Genomic DNA, 25526 nt, shown 5'->3' on the forward strand with positions numbered 1-25526 from the left:
TTCCTTGCCTGTGATTCCAGACCTTCTGCCGTTGCCCCTGACTACGATCCTTGCTGCCTGCCCCGACCTTCTGCTACGTCCGACCTTGCTTCTGTCTACTCCCTTGTACCGCGCCTATCTTCAGCAGCCAGAGAGGTTGAGCCGTTGCTAGGGGATACGACCTGGTCACTACCGCCGCAGCAAGACCATCCCGCTTTGCGGCGGGCTCTGGTGAAAACCAGTAGTGACTTAGAACCGATCCTCTAGCACGGTCCACGCCAATCCCTCTCTGGCACAGAGGATCCACTACCTGCCAGCCGGCATCGTGACAGTAGATCCGGCCATGGATCCCGCTGAAGTTCCTCTGCCAGTTGTCGCTGACCTCACCACGGTGGTCGCCCAGCAGTCACAACAGATTGCGCAACAAGGCCAACAGCTGTCTCAACTGACTGTTATGCTACAACAGTTACTACCACAGCTCCAGCAATCATCTCCTCCGCCAGCTCCTGTACCTCCTCCGCAGCGAGTGGCCGCTTCTGGAATACGACTATCCTTGCCGGATAAATTTGATGGGGACTCTAAGTTTTGCCGTGGCTTTCTTTCCCAATGTTCATTACACTTGGAGATGATGTCGGACCAGTTCCCCACTGAAAGGTCTAAGGTGGCTTTCGTAGTCAGCCTGCTGTCTGGAAAAGCCCTGGCTTGGGCCACACCGCTCTGGGACCGCAATGACCCCGTCACTGCCTCTGTACACTCCTTCTTCTCGGAAATTCGAAGTGTCTTTGAGGAACCTGCCCGAGCCTCTTCTGCTGAGACTGCCCTGTTGAACCTGGTCCAGGGTAATTCTTCCGTTGGCGAGTATGCCGTACAGTTCCGTACCCTTGCTTCAGAATTATCCTGGAATAATGAGGCACTCTGCGCGACCTTTAAAAAAGGCCTATCCAGCAACATTAAAGATGTTCTGGCCGCACGAGAAATCCCTGCTAACCTACATGAACTCATCCATCTTGCCACTCGCATTGACATGCGTTTTTCCGAACGGCGTCAGGAGCTCCGCCAGGATATGGACTCTGTTCGCACGAGGCGTTTCTTCTCCCCGGCTCCTCTCTCCTCTGGTCCCCTGCAATCTGTTCCTGTGCCTCCCGCCGTGGAGGCTATGCAGGTCGACCGGTCTCGCCTGACACCCCAAGAGAGGACACGACGCCGCATGGAGAATCTCTGCCTGTACTGTGCTAGTACCGAACACTTCCTGAAGGATTGTCCTATCCGTCCTCCCCGCCTGGAAAGACGTCCGCTGACTCCGCACAAAGGTGAGACAGTCCTTGATGTCTACTCTGCTTCTCCACGTCTTACTGTGCCTGTGCGGATGTCTGCCTCTGCCTTCTCCTTCTCTGCTGTGGCCTTCTTGGACTCTGGATCTGCAGGAAATTTCATCTTAGCCTCTCTCGTCAACAAGTTCAACATCCCGGTGACCAGTCTCGCCAGACCCCTCTACATCAATTGTGTAAACAATGAAAGATTGGACTGTACTATACGTTTCCGCACGGAGCCCCTTCTAATGTGCATCGGATCTCATCACGAGAGGATTGAACTGTTGGTCCTCCCCAATTGCACTTCTGAAATCCTTCTTGGACTTCCCTGGCTTCAACTCCATTCCCCAATCCTGGATTGGTCCACTGGGGAGATCAAGAGTTGGGGGCCCTCTTGTTCCAAGGACTGCTTAAAACCGGTTCCCAGTAAACCTTGCCGTGTCCCTGTGCTTCCTCATGTAACCGGTCTCCCTAAGGCCTATATGGACTTTGCGGACGTTTTTTGCAAAAAACAAGCTGAGACTCTACCTCCTCACAGGCCTTATGATTGTCCCATTGACCTCCTCCCGGGCACTACTCCACCCCGGGGCAGAATCTATCCTCTGTCCGTCCCAGAGACTCTTGCCATGTCTGAATACGTCCAAGAAAATTTAAAAAAGGGCTTTATCCGTAAATCCTCCTCTCCTGCCGGAGCCGGATTTTTCTTTGTGTCCAAAAAAGATGGCTCTCTACGTCCTTGCATTGACTACCGCGGTCTTAATAAAATCACGGTTAAGAACCGCTACCCCCTACCCCTCATCTCTGAACTCTTTGATCGTCTCCAAGGTGCCCATATTTTTACCAAACTGGACTTAAGAGGTGCTTATAATCTCATCCGCATCAGAGAGGGGGATGAATGGAAAACGGCATTTAACACCAGAGATGGACACTTTGAGTATCTGGTCATGCCCTTTGGTCTATGCAACGCCCCTGCCGTCTTCCAAGACTTTGTTAATGAAATTTTTCGTGATCTACTATACTCCTGTGTTGTTGTATATCTGGACGATATCCTGATTTTTTCTGCCAATCTAGAAGAACACCGCCAGCATGTCCGTATGGTTCTTCAGAGACTTCGTGATAATCAACTCTATGCCAAAATAGAGAAATGTCTGTTTGAATGCCAATCTCTTCCTTTTCTAGGATACTTGGTCTCTGGCCAGGGACTACAAATGGACCCAGATAAACTCTCTGCCGTCTTAGATTGGCCACGCCCCTCCGGACTCCGTGCCATCCAACGTTTTTTGGGGTTCGCCAATTATTACAGGCAATTTATTCCACATTTTTCTACCATTGTGGCTCCTATTGTGGCTTTAACAAAAAAAAATGCCGATCCCAAGTCCTGGCCTCCTCAAGCGGAAGACGCCTTTAAACGACTCAAGTCTGCCTTTTCTTCGGCTCCCGTGCTCTCCAGACCTGACCCATCTAAACCCTTCCTATTGGAGGTTGATGCCTCCTCAGTGGGAGCTGGAGCTGTCCTTCTACAAAAAAACTCTTCCGGGCATGCTGTTACTTGTGGTTTTTTTTTCCAGGACCTTCTCTCCGGCGGAGAGGAACTACTCCATCGGGGATCGAGAGCTTCTAGCCATTAAATTAGCACTTGAGGAATGGAGGCATCTGCTGGAGGGATCAAGATTTCCAGTTATTATTTACACCGATCACAAGAACCTCTCCTACCTCCAGTCTGCCCAACGGCTGAATCCTCGTCAGGCCAGGTGGTCTCTGTTCTTTGCCCGATTTAATTTTGAAATTCACTTTCGGCCTGCTGATAAAAACATTAGGGCCGATGCTCTCTCTCGTTCCTCAGATGCCTCTGAAATTGAACTCTCTCCTCAACACATCATTCCTCCTGACTGCCTGATTTCCACTTCTCCAGCCTCCATCAGGCAAACTCCTCCAGGAAAGACCTTTGTTTCTCCACGCCAACGCCTTGGGATCCTCAAATGGGGTCACTCCTCCCATCTCGCAGGTCATGCGGGCATCAAGAAATCTGTGCAACTCATCTCTCGCTTCTATTGGTGGCCGACTCTAGAGACTGATGTGGTGGACTTTGTGCGAGCCTGCACTATCTGTGCCCGGGATAAGACTCCTCGCCAGAAGCCCGCTGGTTTTCTTCATCCTCTACCTGTCCCCGAACAACCTTGGTCTCTGATTGGTATGGATTTTATTACTGACTTACCCCCATCCCATGGCAACACTGTTATTTGGGTGGTCGTTGATCGATTCTCCAAAATGGCACATTTCATCCCTCTTCCTGGCCTTCCTTCAGCGCCTCAGTTGGCTAAACAATTTTTTGTACACATTTTTCGTCTTCACGGGTTGCCTACACAGATCGTCTCGGATAGAGGCGTCCAATTTGTGTCTAAATTCTGGAGGGCTCTCTGTAAACAACTCAAGATTAAATTAAATTTTTCTTCTGCATACCATCCTCAATCCAATGGACAAGTAGAGAGAATTAACCAGATCTTGGGTGACTATTTACGACATTTTGTTTCCTCCCGCCAGGATGACTGGGCAGATCTTCTACCTTGGGCCGAATTCTCGTATAATTTCAGAATCTCTGAATCTTCCTCCAAATCTCCGTTTTTCGTGGTGTACGGCCGTCACCCTCTTCCCCCCCTCCCTACCCCCTTGCCCTCTGGTCTGCCCGCTGTGGATGAAATTTCTCGTGATCTTTCCACCATATGGAAAGAGACCCAAAATTCTCTCTTACAGGCTTCTTCTCGCATGAAGAGATTCGCAGATAAGAAAAGAAGAGCTCCTCCCATTTTTTCCCCTGGAGACAAGGTATGGCTCTCCGCTAAATATGTCCGTTTCCGTGTCCCGAGCTATAAGTTGGGACCACGCTATCTTGGTCCTTTTAAAGTTTTGTGTCAAATTAATCCTGTCTCTTACAAACTTCTTCTTCCTCCTTCTCTTCGTATCCCTAATGCCTTTCACGTCTCTCTTCTTAAACCTCTCATCCTCAACCGTTTTTCTCCTAAATCTGTTCCTCCCACTCCTGTTTCCGGCTCCTCGGACATCTTCTCTGTCAAAGAGATTTTGGCCTCTAAAAAGGTCAGGGGAAGAACTTTTTTTTTAGTGGATTGGGAGGGTTGTGGTCCAGAAGAGAGGTCCTGGGAACCTGAGGACAATATCCTGGACAAAAGTCTGATCCTCAGGTTCTCAGGCCCCAAGAAGAGGGGGAGACCCAAGGGGGGGGGTACTGTTACGCCGAGCGCTCCGGGTCCCCGCTCCTCCCCGGAGCGCTCGCTACACTTCCCTCACTGCAGCGCCCCGGTCGGTTCCACGGACCCGGGGCGCTGCGTTACCACCTCCGGCCGGGATGCGATTCGCGATGCGGGTAGCGCCCGCTCGCGATGCGCACCCCGGCTCCCGTACCTTACTCGCTCCCCGTCAGTTCTGTCCCGGCGCGCGCGGCCCCGCTCCCTAGGGCGCGCGCGCGCCGGGTCTTTGCGATTTAAAGGGCCACTGCACCGCTGATTGGTGCAGTGGTTCCAATTAGTGTTTACACCTGTGCACTTCCCTATATCACCTCACTTCCCCTTCACTCCCTCGCCGGATCTTGTTGCCCTAGTGCCAGTGAAAGCGTTCCTTGTGTGTTCCTTGCCTGTGATTCCAGACCTTCTGCCGTTGCCCCTGACTACGATCCTTGCTGCCTGCCCCGACCTTCTGCTACGTCCGACCTTGCTTCTGTCTACTCCCTTGTACCGCGCCTATCTTCAGCAGCCAGAGAGGTTGAGCCGTTGCTAGGGGATACGACCTGGTCACTACCGCCGCAGCAAGACCATCCCGCTTTGCGGCGGGCTCTGGTGAAAACCAGTAGTGACTTAGAACCGATCCTCTAGCACGGTCCACGCCAATCCCTCTCTGGCACAGAGGATCCACTACCTGCCAGCCGGCATCGTGACATGTTCTTTCATTTGCTTGTACTATTGACTATGCAAAGCTTGTTGAATGACGGTGATCAATGTTTGGACCAAGTGCATGTGTCTGGTATATGCTGTTTGCCATTTGATTATTGAAAAAAATTTTTTTTGCATATGCAGTTATGCAATAATGATGATAATAATAATAATTATACCTATCATGTCTTTCTACAGTTTTCTAATTCTGGGATTAAGGATCACAAAAAGCATTAAAAACGTTAGTATCAGGAACTTCCATTTTCCATCTAACAACTGCACAAGTTTTCAAAAACATGGAAAAGACGTATTCTCTGACAGCTCACTATGATGAGTTCCAGGAAGTCAAGTACGTTAGCAAGTACAATAGTAGCAGCACACTTTCTAATGGCTTTAACATCCAAGTGAGTTCCAAAAAGCAGTCAAAAGGGATACCACGCTGGAGCAGGAGGGAGACGTGTCTACTCTCTGGGCTGGTCTTTGCAGCTGGCCTATGTGTCATTTTAGGCTGCATGTTGGTATTGAAGTATCTGTCTATGGACCAGGATGGGCAATGCTTAGAAGAATGCCAGGAGAGAAAAGCTTTCATGAGGGCATCAAAATTTATCAGCAACAATATAGATGCCACCATACCCCCCTGTACTGACTTCTATTCATTTGCTTGTGGAGGTTGGCTAAGGAGGCATAGGATACCGGAGGAGAAGCTGATTTATGGCACCATAGCAGCAATTGGGGAACAAAATGAAGAAAAGTTGCAGCATCTTCTTTTACAACCTGTTAAGAGGAAGCAGAGAGGGTCTTCTGAGAAGAAGGTGAAAGAGTTCTTTAGGTCTTGTCTCAATATGAAAGAGATTGACCGTTTGGGAACAATCCCAATGCTGCAAGTTCTTGAGGACTGTGGTGGTTGGGATTTGCCAGATTACTCCAAACACAGGTGGGACTTTAATGAACTGCTCTATAAAACACAAGGAGTATACAGCACAGCCGTCTTCTTCTCACTGACAGTAAACTTAGATGACAAAAACTCTTCCAGATATGTCATTAGGGTAAGTCTACTAAAATATACCACTTTTATGCCCTTGTGATTGGTTGTGCATTCTGCATTGCTTCACTCTCAAATCTGAACCTGTAAATAACATATAAAACTGTTTCTCTAAGTGTTCATTAAAGTTTACTGGCAGAGCAAACAACCAACTTTAACGCTTGTAGCCTGTGAAACTGTTATATAGTGTACCTGTTATATAGTGTGATTTTCAGTGAGAGAGGGATCATGAGGCTGCACTTCTACTTACAATAAATATTTATTTTCCGTCAGGTTAGGCACACTCCGTTACTGCCGTATAAGACAAAGGAATCAAAATGTATGGATGATATACCCATCATTTAATGATATTTAAAGGGGTATTCTGCCCCTAGATATCTTATCCCCTATCCAAAGGATAGGGGATAAGATGTCTGATCGCGGAGGTCCTGCTGCTGGGGACCCCTGTGATCTCGGCTGCGGCACCCCAGACTTCTGGTGTACGGAGAGAACTTCGCTCCATACCGGATGACTGGATATGCGAGGTGGAGGCTCATCATGCCCCCTCCTATAGACTTGCATTGAGGGGGCAAGGCCGTGTTCATCACAAGCAGGGCGCGGCCGTGATGCCACGAGCCTCTGGCACTGCACCTGACGCTTTAAACGCTGGGTGCAGCAGCGAGATTTTTTTAATCTATTAATGCCAGAAAGTTAAACAGATTTGTAAATTACTTCTATTAAAAAATCTTAATCCATCCAGTACTTATTAGCTGCTGAATACTAAAGAGGAAATTATTTTCTTTTTGGAACACAGAGCTCTCTGCTGACATCATGACCACAGTGCTCTCTGCTGACATCTATGTCCATTTAAAGAACTGTTCAGAGCAGCATATGTTTGCTATGGGGATTTTCTCCTACTCTGGACAGTTCTTAAAATGGACAGAGATTTCAACAGAGAGCACTGTGGTCATGATGTCAGCAGAGAGCTCTGTGTTCCAAAAAGAAAAGAATTTCCTCTGTAGTATTCAGCAGCTAATAAGTACAGGATTAATTAACTTTCTGGAACCAGTTGATTTAAAAAAAAAAAAGTTTTCCACCGAAGTACCCCTTTAAAGCCTAAGGTTCTCTGTGACCTTCAGTGTGATAAACAGTCTCCCGTCATGCATTCCATATATCTAATATACATTGATATACTAGGTATTTTGCCTGTTTTGTATATCATCTTTGAAGTAGATGCTCAGGATGAATTACTTTTTTGTCATCAAAGTTGCCTTCTCAGAAAGGCATTGACATTAGATTTGGTGGTAAACATAGTACAGTACATTCGGGAAGTTTTCATATTCTTTTAGTTTTTTTTCACATTTTGTTATGTTCATGCTGAAATAAAGAAAAAAATAACAATCAAGTCACCCCCCCCCCCCTACTTTCTGCACCCAATACCCAATACTTCAGTACTCACTAGAAGCCCCTTTGGCAGCAATTATAGCCTTCAGTCTTCTTGGTATTTCTTAGGAGATGTTCTGCTTTTCTCCCCTCATGCTCTGGCAGGTTTAATGGGGACTGTCCATGGACTGTCCATGGAAGCTATTTTCAGGTCTCTACAAAGATTTTGTGAGAACATTCACAGAGTTGCCCCTAAGCCATTTCTGTGTTGTCTTGACTGTGCGCTTAAGGTCATTGTCTTGTTGGAAAGTGAATCTTCAAACCCAGTCTGAGATCCGGAGTACCCTAGGTTTTCATCAAGAATATGTTTGTACTTTGCTCCATTCAGCTTTCCCTGAACCCTGACCAGTTTCCCTCTCCCAGTGACTGAAGAATACCCCCCACAGCACGATACTGCCATCACAATGCTTTAGTGATGTATTGGACATGCGATGAGCAGTGCCTGGTTACCTCCAAACATGACACTTAAAATTGAGGCAGAAACATTCATCTTAGTTTCATCAGAGCAGATGATCTTGTTTCTCATAGTCTGAAAGTCCTTTAGGTGCTTTTCTTGCAAACTGTAGGTGGGCTTTTAAATGTCTTTTACTGAGCAGAGGCCTCTTTCTATCCACTAGGCCATAAAGTCCAGATTGTTGAAGTGCTACAGTGATGACTGACCTTCTGGAAATTTCTCCCATTTGCACACATGATCTTTGTAGCTTTGGGTTCTTGGTCATCTTTCTTTCCAAGGCCTTTCTCCCCCTTATAATTAATTTGTTAGGGTGGCCAGCTCTAGGAGGAGTCCTGGTTGTTCCACCCTTCTTCCATTTAAAGAATATGGAGGCCATTGAGTTCTTAGGAACTCTTGGTGCATCAGAAAATGTTTGTACCCATCTAGGATCTGTGTCTTCACACAATCTTGTGTCTGAGCTCCACAGGCAGTGTTTCCGCCTCATGGGTGTGATATGTATTGACAGCAGTGAGACCTTATATGCTCAGGGCAGATCTCTCCAAAACATGTCCAATAAACCGAGTTTACCACATATGGACTCTAAAAAGGTGTTGGAACATCTCAAAGATAATCAAGAGGAATGGGAGACTCTAGAGCAAAATTTCATGTCGTATGTCATATTATGTCAATACTAATGTCCATGCGAAATAATAGTTTTTCATTTTTATTAAATTTGCAGAAATTCTAATTTCATATTCTACATCATGGGGTATTGTGTGTAGAATGATGTGGATAAATAGATTTTTATTTTATTTTAGCACAAGGCCTTAAAGGGGTACTCCGGCCCTGAGACATCTTAGTCGTCATGCCCCTTCCCATAGACTTGCATAGAGGGGGCGGGGAGTGATGTCACACTGGGGCGGAGTCGTGATGTCACGATACTCCGGCCCCGTGGTCGCCACCCAGCTGTTTGTGAGCTGGCACCGCGGCATGGAGCTCAAACAGGTGGGTGGCGAATACAAGATTGCGGGGGTTCCCAGTGGCGGGACCCCTACGGTGAGACATCTTATCCCCTATCCTTTAGATAGGGGATAAGATGTCTCAGGGCCGGAGTACCTCTTTAAAGGGGTTATCCACCATAAGGTGACTTTAGCACTTACCTGCCAGACAGTAATGGACATGCTTAGGAAGGATCTGCGCTTGTCTTTGGGTTAAATGGCTATGTTAGTAGATTACCTTTTTTTTTTTTTTGTGAACTGGTATTTCCTGTTGAAGTTTACTTTTTTACTACCAATCCCAGAATTCCACTTTCCTACCTCCCACACATCAGCCACCCCACCCATTGAACAACAAACAAGCTAGATTCAATGAAAAAGGTAAGTGCTTTCTAATCAGAATTCCTCCGGCTGTTGCTAATTCCCTGTGGTCTCTCCACCCATTGAAGCAGAACAGACTCCCTGAAATCACCTGAATAGTGATGCATGCTGGGAAATACCTGAGACAGCAGTAATTTTGTATGCTGTTAAAAATTTACATCCAGAGCAAAGATCGCATAAGAATATGAGACCACCCATTAAGAGACAGGTACAGCCCCTATTATGAACTACACAAACTTTACAGCCCCTGTAGCATAATCAAATAAAATAAAAAAAAATCCTGGAATACCCCTTTAACACAAAATGTGAAAAAAGTGAAAGGGTCTGAAAACGTTTTAAATGTACTGGGGATTGGAAATTCTACTAGAATATGTAAAATATTATTAATTTTAGGGCCTCATGTTACACTGGAGTTCTGTGTAAATGTATGTGAAAAAGTAGGGGAAAATAATTTTACTTTATTTAGTAACAAAAAAAAATGTTTTTTCTGCTTCAGCAAATTCTCCAAAAGTGGACATGATTTTACAAAACGAAAAATAGTACATGCAGCCCATAGTGCATATTAAACATTTTATTGCCAAGATGTTACAATAGTCTTAATGAAATGTTTAACTAATTCTAATAAATTAAACCACTTTAATTCAAGGACGTCCATGACAATAACAACGAAGACTAGAGAACAAAGTGGGAAACAGAGTCATTCTGTGTTAGAAATATGTTCGTTGGCAGCTCCCGGCAGAGCAATGTTCAGTTCAATCGGCAGAGCAGATGGGACAGTGCAGTCACACCCCTCTGTGTCCATGCCAGTTCTGGAGCTTTGTGTCCTTTTCATCCTACAGTGTGTTTCGGTACTGCTACCTAGTACCCATGTGCCAGCAGTAAGATATACCTTAAAGGGGTATTCCAGGCAAAACCTTTTTTTATATATATCAACTGGCTCTGGAAAGTTAAACAGATTTGTAAATTACTTCTATTAAAAAATCTTAATCCTTCCAATAGTTATTAGCTTCGGAAGTTTTCTGTCTAACTGCTCAGTGATGATGTCACGTCCCGGGAGCTGTGCATGATGGGAGAATATCCCCATAGGAACTGCACAGCTCCCGGGACGTGAGTCATCAGAGAGCAGTTAGACAGAAAACAACAACTCAACTTCAGAAGCTAATAACTATTGGAAGGATTAAGATTTTTTTAATAGAAGTAATTTACAAATCTGCTTAACTTTCCAGAGCCAGTCAGCAAGCCCTTCATTCTCAGGATCAGTGGGAGTCCCAGAGGTCATATCCCCATGATCTTAAAAGGGTTGTTTGGAGGGCAGAAAAGGTATGTTATGTTCCAACAATGGCTGGAGATGTTTATTTCTATGAAACTTGGTACTTATATTTCAACTAAATATATAGTAGAGCTAAATTAACCCTAACTACAATCTTATGCGAAAGTGAGTTTTTTATCTTGATGCAAGTCTATGGGATTTCGGGTACATCTCCCGATCAATTTACTCTTGGGCTGCAGAGATTGCCAGGGACCTTTAGCACTAAAGAAAGCGATGGGCACCGCTGAAATAATAAACGTGGGTGCAAAGAGGTTGCCCAAACATAACACAATTGAAAAGAGAAGAGAAAGACTGGCAACCACAAAAAATGCACACCACCATATGTACAAATGAATATAAATATTACTTTATTAGAAGGATGGAAGCCGCCGTAGTGGGTGGCGGAACGCGTGGAGCAAGCTGTCCCCCTATCTCGCGGTGGAAACTGTCCTATGTCTGTGCACCCTTATATTTTTTCTACGGGTCCAAGTCTTTGAGTATACATTTCCTCATTTACTTTCTTTATTTAATACTACACATGTCTTCTTTTGGTTAGGAGTATAGGTTTGTTATAAACACATATTTTTTGGTGCCTTCTGCACTCTGGTGTTATATTGTTAAGTGTATAGTGGCACTGTATTAATTATTGTCCAGGATTATTATTTATATATTATATATACATACATTTCTGTCACGATGCCGGCTGGCAGGAGGTGGATCCTCTGTGCCAGAGAGGGATTGGCGTGGACCGTGCTAGTGGACCGGTTCTAAGTCACTACTGGTGTTCACCAGAGCCCGCCGCAAAGCGGGATGGTCTTGCTGCGGCGGTAGTGACCAGGTCGTATCCACTAGCAACGGCTCAACCTCTCAGACTGCTGAAGATAGGCGCGGTACAAGGGAGTAGACAAAAGCAAGGTCGGACGTAGCAGAAGGTCGGGGCAGGCAGCAAGAATCGTAGTCAATAAGGCAATAGCAGGAGGTCAAGTACACAGTATGGACAAACACAGTAACACTTTCACTAGGCTCTAAGGCCACAAGATCCGGCAGGGGAGTGCAGGGGCAGTGATCAGATATAGTCTGGGAGCAGGTGGAAGCCAATTAAGCTAATTGGGCCAGGCACCAATCATTGGTGCACTGGCCCTTTAAGTCTCAGGGAGCTGGCGCGCGCGCGCCCTAGAGAGCGGAGCCGCGCGCGCCAGCACATGACAGCAGGGGACCGGGACGGGTAAGTGACCTGGGATGCGATTCGCGAGCGGGCGCGTCCCGCTGTGCGAATCGCATCCCCGACGGCCATGACAGTGCAGCGCTCCCGGTCAGCGGGACCGACCGGGGCGCTGCGGAGAGAGAGACGCCGTAAGCGCTCCGGGGAGGAGCGGGGACCCGGAGCGCTAGGCGTAACAGTACCCCCCCCCTTAGGTCTCCCCTTCTCTTTGTCCGGTAACTGCCTCCCCTGGGATGAGGACACCGGGAAAGAATGGAGGGTTTCCTCAACGACAGGCAGTACAGCAGGAGTGGGAATGGGGAGGGAGGGCAGAGGGCGAGGCCTGGCACGGGGCAGTGAGACACCAGGACGGGGGCCATGAGGAGGCACCGAGGCTTGCCTGACTGGACTGGGAGGGGGGGAGAGGCACTTCTTATGGCAGGCAGAGTCCATAAAGACCTTAGGGAGACCGGTTACAGGGGGAACCACAGGGTCACAGCAGGGAGTACTGGGAACCGGTTTAAGGCAGTCCTTGAAACAAGAGGTACCCCAGCTCTTGATCTCCCCTGTGGACCAATCCAGGGTTGGGGAATGGTGTTGAAGCCAGGGTAGTCCAAGGAGAATTTCGGAAGTGCAATTGGAGAGGACCAAAAACTCAATTTTTTCGTGATGAGGTCCGATGCACATTAGGAGGGGCTCCGTGCGGTAACGCACGGTGCAATCCAACCTGACTCCGTTGACCGCGGAAATGTAGAGTGGCTTGACGAGACGGGTCACCGGGATGCGGAATTTATTCACCAAGGAATCCAGAATAAAATTCCCAGAGGCACCGGAGTCCAAGCAGGCCACGGCTGAGAGGGAGGAGTTGGCTGAAGGAGAAATCCGTACGGGCACCGTGAGACGTGGAGAAGCCGACTTAGCATCAAGAGACGCCACACCCACGAGAGCTGGGTGCGAGCGTGCGTTTCCCAGACGTGGAGGACGGATAGGGCAATCCACCAAGAAATGTTCGGTACTGGCACAGTACAGACAAAGATTTTCTTCCCTACGGCGATTCCTCTCTTCCTGGGTCAGGCGAGACCGATCCACTTGCATGGCCTCCTCGGCGGGAGGCCTAGGCGTAGATTGCAACGGAGACTGTGGGAGAGGTGCCCAGAGATCTAAGTCTTTTTCCTGGCGGAGCTCTTGATGTCTCTCAGAAAAACGCATGTCAATGCGAGTGGCTAGATGAATGAGTTCATGCAGGTTAGCAGGAATTTCTTGTGCGGCCAGAACATCTTTAATGTTGCTGGATAGGCCTTTTTTAAAGGTCGCGCAGAGGGCCTCATTATTCCAGGATAGTTCAGAAGCAAGAGTACGGAATTGTATGGCGTACTCGCCAACGGAAGAATTACCCTGGACCAGGTTCAGCAAGGCAGTCTCAGCAGAAGAGGCTCGGGCAGGTTCCTCAAAGACACTTCGAATTTCCGAGAAGAAGGAGTGTACAGAGGCAGTGACGGGGTCATTGCGGTCCCAGAGCGGTGTGGCCCAAGACAGAGCTTTCCCAGACAGAAGGCTGACTACGAAAGCCACCTTAGACCTTTCAGTAGGAAACTGGTCCGACATCATCTCCAAGTGCAGGGAACATTGTGAAAGAAAGCCACGGCAAAACTTAGAGTCCCCATCAAATTTGTCCGGCAGGGACAAGCGGAGGCTAGGAGTGGCCACTCGCTGCGGAAGAGGTGCAGGAGCTGGCGGAGGAGATGGTTGTTGCTGCTGTAGCTGAGACTGAAATTGCTGTAGCTGTGACTGAAGCTGCTGTAGCTGCGACTGGAGTTGCTGTGTCATGGTGGTCAAGTACGACAGCTGGTGATCTTGTTGGGCGATCTGTCGGGCTTGCTGGGCGACCAGTGTAGTGAGGTCGGCGACAACTGGCAGAGGAACTTCAGCGGGATCCATGGCCGGATCTACTGTCACGATGCCGGCTGGCAGGAGGTGGATCCTCTGTGCCAGAGAGGGATTGGCGTGGACCGTGCTAGTGGACCGGTTCTAAGTCACTACTGGTGTTCACCAGAGCCCGCCGCAAAGCGGGATGGTCTTGCTGCGGCGGTAGTGACCAGGTCGTATCCACTAGCAACGGCTCAACCTCTCAGACTGCTGAAGATAGGCGCGGTACAAGGGAGTAGACAAAAGCAAGGTCGGACGTAGCAGAAGGTCGGGGCAGGCAGCAAGAATCGTAGTCAATAAGGCAATAGCAGGAGGTCAAGTACACAGTATGGACAAACACAGTAACGCTTTCACTAGGCTCTAAGGCAACAAGATCCGGCAGGGGAGTGCAGGGGCAGTGATCAGATATAGTCTGGGAGCAGGTGGAAGCCAATTAAGCTAATTGGGCCAGGCACCAATCATTGGTGCACTGGCCCTTTAAGTCTCAGGGAGCTGGCGCGCGCGCGCCCTAGAGAGCGGAGCCGCGCGCGCCAGCACATGACAGCAGGGGACCGGGACGGGTAAGTGACCTGGGATGCGATTCGCGAGCGGGCGCGTCCCGCTGTGCGAATCGCATCCCCGACGGCCATGACAGTGCAGCGCTCCCGGTCAGCGGGACCGACCGGGGCGCTGCGGAGAGAGAAACGCCGTAAGCGCTCCGGGGAGGAGCGGGGACCCGGAGCGCTAGGCGTAACAATTTCCCTTGTGTCACATCTTTGGTATATTTTTTTGTGTGAGGGCATTGTTTATATTATATCTATTTTCTATGCATATTGTTGTATTTATTCTTTGTGGACTTGGTAGGGTTCATTTGCATTGATTTTGTGGACAGTTTTCCACCGATACGCTATTTAGCGTCGGCTAGGGGGTTGAGATAGGGTTACATCCCTTCTCTCTGTACATTGATATCTTGTGTTTTTAAGTGTTTTTAAGATGGTCTCTCCCTTTGTGGTTTTTCTAATAAAGTAATATTTATATTCATTTGTACATATGGTGGTGTGCATTTTTTGTGGTTGCCAGTCTTTCTCTTCTCTTTTCAATTGTGCCAGGGACCTTTAAACATCCTGCCGCCATTATATAACTGTCCGGCAGGCAGGTGCAGAGAATAGTTAGTGCTGGGTACAGGATATCAGGAAGAGAAATGAGGAGGGTATATGAAGATGTGATATGAGGTCGGGATATGAGGACAGGATATGAGATGGGGATATAAGAATGGGATATGAGCGGCATAGACCATATTCGAATTTGCGATATTTCGCGAATATATGGATGAATATTTGTCATATATTGGCGAAATTCGCATATTCGATTTTTTTCGCATATTTATGCGCATATGCAAAAATATATGCGCATATTCGCGAATATTGATATAATATAGCCCATTAGTTCCCTATACCATTAAAGAAGGGAGGGCTCAATATTCGTGAATATGCGCATATGCGAAGAGCAGAGAGGGATGCAGTGATCACTGTGATGTGTACTGTGAACAAAAAAAAATAAAAATTATAAAAAAAAGCGAATATTCGTAATTTGCGAATATATAGTGTTATATTCGCAAAATTCGCGAATATGCGATATTCGCGATTAATATTCGAATTTGCGAATATTCGCTAGCAACACTAATGGGGACGAGATGAGAGCGTTACAGTTGCTTTTCTTCTCACACAACATCTAGGTAGTAACCTAGGTATTTAAATAAGAATAGAACTGTAATACTTGTTTATTGCATTTTATTTACTGCATGAAAAATATCGAAGGTCATTTCAGAGACTTAATTTGGGTTGCTCCTTCACTATAAATGTGGTGAAGAACTAAATTTAAGCCTTTCATATCTTATCTCTAATAGCACTAACTCATAGCTATCTCACAAGGCTCTCCTATGTATGCATAGTGCTCATGCCCCTCAGGGTCTATATAAACGGTTTAATGATGAACATCTAGAATAGCTCTTCTAGTATCTGGATACATTGTCTGTTTCAAGTTTATTGTTCTTTAATTCATTCAGAAATTGTCCTTCCTGCCTCGGCTATCGCAAGGCTTGAGTATACCCACTTATTAAAGATTTTATAGGAAAGAAAGGCATCTCCACCTTGTGACTTAAAGCAGTATTACAAGGTTGAAGCAAAATGGGACATTTGTTCCCCTGGACAAGTATATTCAGCAAAACGGGATGAGTATTTAACTCAGGGAGAGTTCACCACTCCTGGAGTGACGGAGCTTTCAAGGGCCACTAAGCACTCCGCAGGCATTCTGGGTAGTGGAATATGCAAATCAGCTCATTACATCACCTTTTCAGGCAATGTTCCCTGGTATCAGCTTAGCTCCAGTTACGGAATATAAAAAGCTAATCGGGATTAATGCCAGATTACCCTGCTCTGTACTGACAAGGGGCAAGTACCCCGAAATAGCTGTCTGCAGATGGGTGCGCTTTCCTTCTGGAGAGAGAGTTCTGGCTTGGCATTAATCCTTATTAGCAACTGGAGCTAAGCTGATACCAGGGAACATTGCCTGAAAAGGTGATGTAATGAGCTGATTTGCATACAGCAAAAACGATAATATTACAGATATTATATATGACTTTAGTTGCGGCGAAGGCATTGTTTGTTTACAGATAGAAAAATATCCTGGGATAGGGAGCAGTCACGAGGAAATCAGATTCCGTACAGCTGCTCTCTTGGCAGTATCACTTGGATATGGCTTGTCCAGACTTTTAAAGGAGTGACTGTAAGGCTTTCCCAGTATACTGGGTGCCATAAACGTGTCTGCTGTCATGATCACGATAGATATGAAAGAACCCATATGTATTGACCAAGTTTTCTTTGACATTATTAGTTCCTTTATATCCTAATGCGTATATTTTTCCTTTTTTTTTACTATCCCAAGATTACAACTCAATACCTATCCACAGGAGAGGTTATAGGTTGATGGTTGATGGGGGGGAGGGGGGGGGGTGTCCACTGGGACCTCATTGCATCATGAGAAAGTAAGACTGCTAAAGATAGTCGAGTACTGTATTCTCTTAGGACCCCTCCAGTCTGACCCCCACCATTAAAGGAGTTCTCTAAGCTAAACCTTTTAACCTCCGCTGTGCCCGGGCTGTAAAACTGTACATAATAAACATTCACTTACCTGCCTACGATCCCCCGTTGTTCCGATATTGCCGTCCCATGCTCCGGTCCCGGTCTCTTCCACTTCCTGCAGGTCGGTAATTTCACTCTGCACTCAGCCTATCAGCGGCCGCAGCAATGTCCCGTCGCGGCCACTGATAGGCTGAGCGCAGAGTGAAGTAACCGACCTGCAGGAAGAGGAAGCTGACAGGGACCGGAGCACGGGCAGCGATATCGGAACAACAGGGGATCGTAGGCAGGTAAGTGAAAGTTTATTATGTATAGTTTTACAGCCCGGGCACAGTGGGGGATAAAAGATTTCAGTTGGAGAACTCCTTTAAATAACTTATCATCTATCCTGGTAATAAGATGTAATCTTGGGATAATCCTTGTAAAGAACCACATCTCAAGAAGACTTTTGGGTGGCTGTGACAGAATATAACAAGGTATATACTGTAGCTAAAAAAAAATTATTGCAGAGCCCTACTTTAAAACTTCAGAGACCCTAAATATTCAACTGGAATTGTTATAGTAACAACCACTTGTGACATTTCCATGGCTCATAAATGTCCAGGGAGGTCCGGACCGAGTCATTGAGGATTTATCGTCCCCAAAGCCGACAGCTATAGTAAATGTGTAAATTAGTGTTGAGCAGCATAGGCCATATTCGAATTCGCGATATTTAGCGAATTTATGGACAAATATTCATCATATATTCGCTAAATTCGCATATTCGTAATATTCGCATTATATTTTCGCATATGCGAAATTTCGCATATGCGAAAATTACCATAGGGGGAAATTTGCATATGCGAAGATTAGCATATGCAAGTTTTTCCCATATGCGAAAATTCGTACGCTAGTCTCACACAGAAGTATTAGAGCCTTCTTTACACCACACAAGCTGGAAGCAGAGAGGGATGATCACTGTAATGTGTACTGTGAAAAAAAAAATATTCATAATTACGACTATTTAGTGCTATAATCGCGAATGTTCGCGAATTCGCGAATATGCGATATTCGCTAATAAAATTTGCATTGCGAATATTCGCGAGCAACACTAGTGTAAATGTACAGGCATCACATTAACTACCTAAACTTCAGTCAGCATATTGCTGTCCTGGGAGGACTTTAACCCATTATTAACCAGGAGAACTGTGTTGTAGATCTTGGTGACTGCATAGTCTTATGGTTTAATAGTTCTAGGAGGACATTGACCCAATAATAACCAGGAAGACTCTCTTGCAGATCTTGGTGACTGCATAGTGCTGTCAATTCACTTGTACGTCCAAAAAAGAATGAAAGATTTTTATTCAGTTCTTGTTATAAATACTTGTATGTCCTGGGAAGACATTAACCCAATGAAAACTGAGAAGACAGTGTGTACATCTTGGTGACTGCATAGTGCTACGGCTCTATTGGAAACTCCTGGGAGGACATTAACCCATTAATAACCAGGAGGACAGTATAGACAGCCCTGGAGTGGACAGCATGGGGATGGAGGGGGTCCATGACAGGGGACAGATCAGAAGCATGTTAGAGGAATGCAGGGTGAGGGATGGGTCAGGACAGGCAGAGGGAGGGGCATGGTGGGGAGCTTATATGAGGGGGCAGAGGAAAGGGGGTTCACTGCATGATGAGAGCCATCAGAGAAGAAGTTGTGTAGCAGGTGCATTTTCTGCTTACCTCTGGATGTCGGCTGAGTTGGAAGAGCTGCTATGGTGAGTCACAGAGGAGGCCTTTGGTCCATGGGCCCGGATGGTCGGAGAAACTGTTTCTGGCCTCTCCTACTGACAGGGCCCCAAGTGGATGGGGGGGGGCCCCACGATCGATCGCCCGAATGTACCACCCGCCCGAGTGTCTCATCCCGGAGGTTATTCCACACACCCGTCGCCACCATGAGAGCCCTGTTCGGGACCCTCCTGCTTCCTCTACCAGACTTCTTACCCAACATGGAGGTAGGGGGGCTGGGAGGTATCTCTGCAGCAGGCAGCGGGTGGTGGAGTCATCGGTGCAGTCTCAAGCTGGCCCCAGCCGTGAGAGCCGTGGCAGGAGTCGGGATGTTATAGCCGGGCCCTGCACAGATGCTCCTGGTGCAGGAGAAGCCCGGCAGTCTGGACGGAGCCGGAGTGCATCTCTGGTGGCCCGGCAGAGCGCACGTGACTCGGCTGCTGCGGCCTGCGGTCGGCAGGCTAGTACTTGCACCAGCACCGCATCTCCTAAGGAGAAAGGGGGTTGGCGGTCCTCTCACCAGTAAATGGGGACTGGGCCTGAGGAGAGGCAGGCTGAAGAATGGGCCCACCCCTGATGCCATCTCTGCAGAGTTCACTGGTGACAAGGAGGAGGGGGGCCCTGCCTCTCCTGCCCTGGTGTCTGCTTGATCTACAGGGGCTTCCTGCAGTGCTCGGCGCCTGCAGTCTGTGGTCAGTGGTGTGGTGGTGCCTCCCCAGGCTGTGAACAGCAGGTCTTCATGTCAAGATTCCTCTTTTAGGCCTGCATCTGCTGTTCAGGGGCATCTTGGATCGCCAGGAGCTACAGCCGCTGATCCGCAGGGGCCAGAGAGGTTTGGAGAGTTGACCACCTGTTCCGGAGTGGGTGTGGGGGGGGGGGGGATTGCAAGTATTGCTGCAGGATGTGAAAGGGTTGTTGCAGGATAGGGCCGTCGCCGGAGTGGAGTCTCTGGCGGCAGTTTGGGATGCTGGGGTTGCACTGAGTCAACCAGTTGCAAGTGTGGGGGTTGCAGCGGCTCTGACTGGTAGTGTTAGTGGGGCACCTGAGGGTGGAGTTTTATGTTTGCTTCGAGGGCCCGGAGCTCATTTGAAGGTGGAGATCAGGGAAAAGAACTGGAAGGATGAGTATGTAGAGATCTTCTCTTTGTTGCAGCTGGAAAAGTTGAACCTGTATTTTTTTTTTTTTGGTACGTAAAAAGTTTTTGGGAAAAAAAAAACGCCAAAGGGATCAAAAAATGCAATTTCCAAAGGGAAAAATGGCGAAAAAAAAGTCAGAAAAAAATGCAAAAATGCAAGTGGAAACCTAGCCTAACCCATTAATAACCAGGAGGACTGTGTTGTAGATTTTGGTGGTTGCATAGTGCTGTGGCTCTACTTGTAACTCCTGGGAGGACATTAACCCGTTAATAACCAGGAGGACTGTGTTGTAGATCTTGGTAGTTGCATAGTGCTGTGGCTCTACTTGTAACTGCTGGGAGGACATTAACCCGTTAATAACCAGGAGGACTGTGTTGTAGATCACGGGGACTGCATAGTGTTGTGGCTCTATTGGTAACTCCTGGGAGGACATTAACCCATTAATAACCAGTGGGACTGTATTGTAGATCTTTGTGACTGCATAGTTCTGCAGCTCTACTAGTAACTCTTGGGAGAACATTAACCCATTAATAACCAGAAGGATGGTGTTGTAGATCTCGGTGACTGCATAGTGCTGCCTGTGCACGTGTTTGATTGAATGTTTAGCACTAATTGCCTCTTCAAGCTGAAGTGACATTACAGCCGATGGCAGTTTATTTCCATAGCAAATGGTGGATCCATCAGGGACCTGGAAATGGCTCTTAATGTGCAAATTTACATGACTGATACTAGGAGGAAGTCAGAAAAACCTGTTTTGATCTGTGTAATTGTGCAATTTTAGCACAGAAAGCAGAGTAAATTATTGCCAGTTGGAGACAGGAAAAATAGAGGAGAAACAGGTAAAGGAAATAGATAATGAAAGAAACTGTGAGGTGAGGGAATTCATTACAGTCTGATGGATCTCCAAAGCCCACTTGTCATTGCCTTAAAGAGAAATGCAAAGTTTATACATCAATAATTACTGTACATTCAGCAGTGATTGTTTCATAGTCTTGGATGAGTCCTTTATGAGCTTAAGTGATGCTGCCCACTAAAAAGTTCAATGACAAACAACATTCAGTCCTTCACGTTTCTTCCATCGTGTCTCATTCCTCCTCTTTGTGGATAGATCCTTGTAAATTGATGGGATGCAGCCAAATGTATGATCATCATTACACATAGCTGCGTATTATTACCATGCTGTATACTTCACCCTAGTCTTCATTGATTCATGTATTCCTTACTGTCAGAAATAGTGATAGAATAGTAACCTAAGCCAGACAGATAAACAGAAACACAATGTAGACCCTTTTTATGGCTTCAACCAATTTAGCATAGTACAATATTACATTAACTGGTGAGCTATTTATTGAACAGTCTTATATTAGCAAATTGGTTACTTTGGCGCTAAAATAGGAGGAAAACTAATTTTGTCAAGAACAAAGAGAAAAAGATTATAATTGACATTTACTCTTAGCAGAATGCTAAGTGAATAATGGGAAGCTTAAAGGGGTATTCAAGGATTTTTTATATTTATCTGACTATGCTAGTTAGTGTAGTTTATAATATAGTGTCTGTACCTGTGTTTGATGGTGGTCTCACAATTCTTCTGTAATTTTTGTCCCAATGTTTATTTTTAGCTGCATACAAAATGAGTGTCGTCTCAGGTTTACCCAGGTTTGCTTCAATGGGTGGAGCGACCACTGGGTGGGAGGTGGATCATTCTGTAGTGAATTGTTTGCAACAGCTGGAGGCACCCTGTTTAGGCACTGTTGGTTCAAGGGGTGAACTCCAACAGGTTTTACAAATAATACCATATGTGTGGGTATGTGCAACACTAGTTTACTATATAACCAATACCCTATTAAGATGTAACTTTTATTGTATCTTTATTCAAATATATTACTGATACTACCAGCCGACTGCTGTATATATAGATAAAAATGATGCTCACACCTGGTTATTATCTACACATATCATAGGTATGTACACTTGACAATACAGTTAAATGCAGACAAGTCAATAATTAATATAAATAGATGTAACTCAGGTATTGCAACTTGTATTTCCTTTTCAGTTCTTTGGTAGAGGAGACTGTAGTGGGGTAAGATGCAATTAGGGGGGTATACAGGTATATATAATAAACAGCCTAACTACCACTCCTATCAAATACAATGCCTTACCCTACCTAACAGTGGGGGAGGCGCCCCCACTTCAACCTTTGACTCTCCACTCCCTTAGGCTGACTAAACAATGTGTACATACATGTAAATACATAACCATTCAAATATATAATGATGCACCATTATACAGCACATCTATGTGTAAAGAAAAGTGAGAAAAATAATAACAATAATAATCCAAATTATATCCTTCACCATTACAAAAATAGAAAAAGAAGATAAAGAAGGGTAAAATTTAAACTTATGGAACACCTCTACGCGTTTCCCCCCGGTAGCAGAATGGTAGCCGGGGTTCCTCAGGAGGTTTTTACCAAAGAGCTTACTGTGCAGGTATAAATGGAAGCAATGTTACACAACAATCATTGATCCACGAATAATACCTGCACAGGGAGGCATGCGTGTAGCCCCCTAATTGCATCTTACCCCACTACAGTCTCCTCTACCAAAGGACTGAAAAGGAAATACAAGTTGCAGTACGTGAGTTACATCTATTTAAATTAATTATTGACTTGTCTGCATTTAACTGTATTGTCAAGTGTACATACCTATGATATGTGTAGATAATAACCAGGTGTGAGCATCATTTTTATCTATATATACAGCAGTCGGCTGGTAGTATCAGTAATATATTTGAATAAAGATACAATAAAAGTTATATCTTAATAGGGTATTGGTTATTTAGTGAACTCCAACAGGAAATAGCCAGTTCACAGAAAGAGAGCCACAGCGTTATGGTTGACTAAGAACATAGCCATTTAGCTCCAAGACAAGCACAGATCCTTCCTAGGCATGACCATTACTATCTGGCAGGTAAGTACTAAAATCACTTTATGGTTTATAAAAAAAAAAAAAAGGAAATTAATAAATTTATATATATAACCAAAAAAGACAAACACAAGTGGCACCGATACCTTATCACCGCAGCACCTCAAGATGGACAATGGTGACACTCGGGCAGTACCCAGAAACTTCAGAGGTGGTGGTGCTAGGACAAATATGCAGCAATGAATGTAATACCCAAAAAAGACAAAAAACAGGTGTCCTGCACTCACCGCTTCAGCAGTTTCGCACACAGGTATGCGCTTCTTCCGGCCTCCTTGAGGCCGTAAGAAGCGCATACCTGTGTGTGAACACGCCGGCAGTCACCTCTGAGCGCCCCGTGCTTCCGCCAGCCCCGGTTCCGGAGGAGCAGCCCGAGATGGGAGCCGTTTGAACAGAACTGAAGCGGTGAGTGCAGAACACCAGTTTTTTGTCTTTTTGGGTAATATATATATATATATATATATATATATATCTTCCTATGTTCATGTACGGGAATAACATATGTTTAGTAAGGTCAGGGGAAATAGTTGTTTATAATAGGGAGTGTATAATTTATTCCCCCTTTTGCATTCACCTTAAGTATAGTTTATATAAGTAAATTAAAAGGACAAACTTGCGAATTGCAGAGAGCATCATTGGTGCCCATCCCTGGCATAAGCAGAAGTAAATAGCCCCCTAGAAGTCATCTTTGCCACTGGCATAAGATAATTAGGAGTAAATGAGCTGAACACTAAATGAACTGAACATTGAAGACTCACAGCTGTTCAGAGATGCATAAGTGGAACATAAAGATGCAGAGGACATGTGGCCTCCCACAGTCCCAGGACACCTCTCTTCAGACTCTGATGTGCACTGAGTATTGATCAATTTCCTATCTGCATAGACATATTACTGAATTTCTAAATGTTATATTGTTGACATAGAATATATATATATATATATATATATATATATGTACATATACACATACATACTTATGTATATGTCTCTAGTGTAGTTTATTAAAATGAATGACAACATGGGGATTATTAAGTTGTTGATGATTAAGGTGGCTAGAGATGATTGAAACCTAGTGAGTAGTGGACTTAGCTGCATATATAATATTTTAAGGATACATATTCTCTCTTGAAGTCTTAAAATCATCAGACTTCAATATTGAACAAGGACAGTAATCTAGAGGGATGCATTCCTGTTGATTCTCACAGCATGCAGGGACCGAGATGCCATATGGGCGAGCTATCAGCCGCCTATCAATTATACAAGCATTAACCTGCCACTGGCTTGGCCTTCTGCCCCAGAATAATGTATAGCTGTAGCTAGGACTGCCAGGGGAACAAGGTTATCTGCTTGGCTGGAGGCAAATGGTAATTTGGCATCTTTTAATATCGTTTCCAAATGAAATGATTGAAAACAAGTGATTAACTAAGATAGTAATGCTACAGATCTTGAGCTGTCCTTCTAAAATACACATCTCATTATTAGACATAGGTGGGTGATGAAATGGGGTATAGCCCTAATGAATACTAATCAATACTCAGATAAATTATATGATATTGAAGGAATATATATATATATATATATATATATATATATATATATATATATACACACACACACACACACTGCTCAAAAAAATAAAGGGAACGCTTAAGCAACACAATGTAACTCCAAGTCAATCACACTATCCACTCAGGAAGTAACACTGGTTGACAATCAATTTCACATGCTGTTGTGAAAATGAAACAGACAACATGTGGAAATTATAGACGATTAGCAGGACACCCCCAATAAAGGAGTGGTTCTGCAGGTGGTGACCACAGACCACTTCTCAGTTCTTATGCTTCCTGCCTGATGTCACTTTTGAATGCTGGCAGTGCTTTCGCTCTAGTGGTAGCATGAGACGGAATCTACAACCCACACAAGTGGCTCAGGTAGTTCAGCTCATCCAGGATGGTACATCAATGTGAGCTGTGGCAAGAAGGTTTTCTGTGTCTGTCAGCGTAGTGTCAAGAGCATGGAGACAGGCCAGTACATCAGGAGATGAGGAGGAGGCTGTAGAAGGGCAACACCCCAGCACCAGGACCGCTACCTCCATCTTTGTGAAAGGAGGAGCAGGAGAAGCACTTCCAGAGCCTTGCAAAATGGCCTCCAGCAAGCCACAAATGTGTCCACTGAAATGGTCAGAAACAGACTTCATGAGGGTTGTATGAGGATCCGACGTCCACAGGTGAGGGTTGTGCTTACAGTCTAACACCGTGCAGGCATTTGCCAAAGAACACCAAGATTGGCAAATTCGCCACTGGCACCCTGTGCTCTTCACAGATGAAAGCAGGTTCACACTGAGCACATGTGACAGACGTGACAGAGTCTGGAGACTCTGTGGAGAATGTTCTGCTGCCTGCAATATCCTCCAGCATGACTGGTTTGGTGGTGGGTCAGTAATGGTGTGGGGTGGCATTTCTTTGGGGGGGGGGCAGCACAGCCCTCCATGTGCTTGCCAGAGGTAGCCTGACTGCCATAAGATACTGAGATGAGATCCTCAGACCCCTTGTGAGACCATATGCTGGTGCAGTTGGCCCTGGGTTCCTCA

The 25526-nt window shown here is 45.8% G+C and overlaps 1 protein-coding gene across 1 annotated transcript in view; it reads left to right on the top strand.

Moving 5' to 3' along the window:
• The window catches only part of ECEL1 (endothelin converting enzyme like 1), a 129955-nt gene that overhangs the window by 13822 nt on the left and 90607 nt on the right, over positions 1–25526 (top strand). Inside the window, exon 2 of the mRNA XM_056565530.1 lies at positions 5429–6276. Within this exon, the coding sequence (XP_056421505.1) occupies positions 5527–6276 (750 nt within the window). The 5' untranslated portion in view covers positions 5429–5526. The remainder of the gene's footprint in view (positions 1–5428; positions 6277–25526) is intronic.

This window comes from Hyla sarda, chromosome 3, assembly GCF_029499605.1.
Source record: "Hyla sarda isolate aHylSar1 chromosome 3, aHylSar1.hap1, whole genome shotgun sequence".
NCBI classification, from domain to species: domain Eukaryota; kingdom Metazoa; phylum Chordata; class Amphibia; order Anura; family Hylidae; genus Hyla; species Hyla sarda.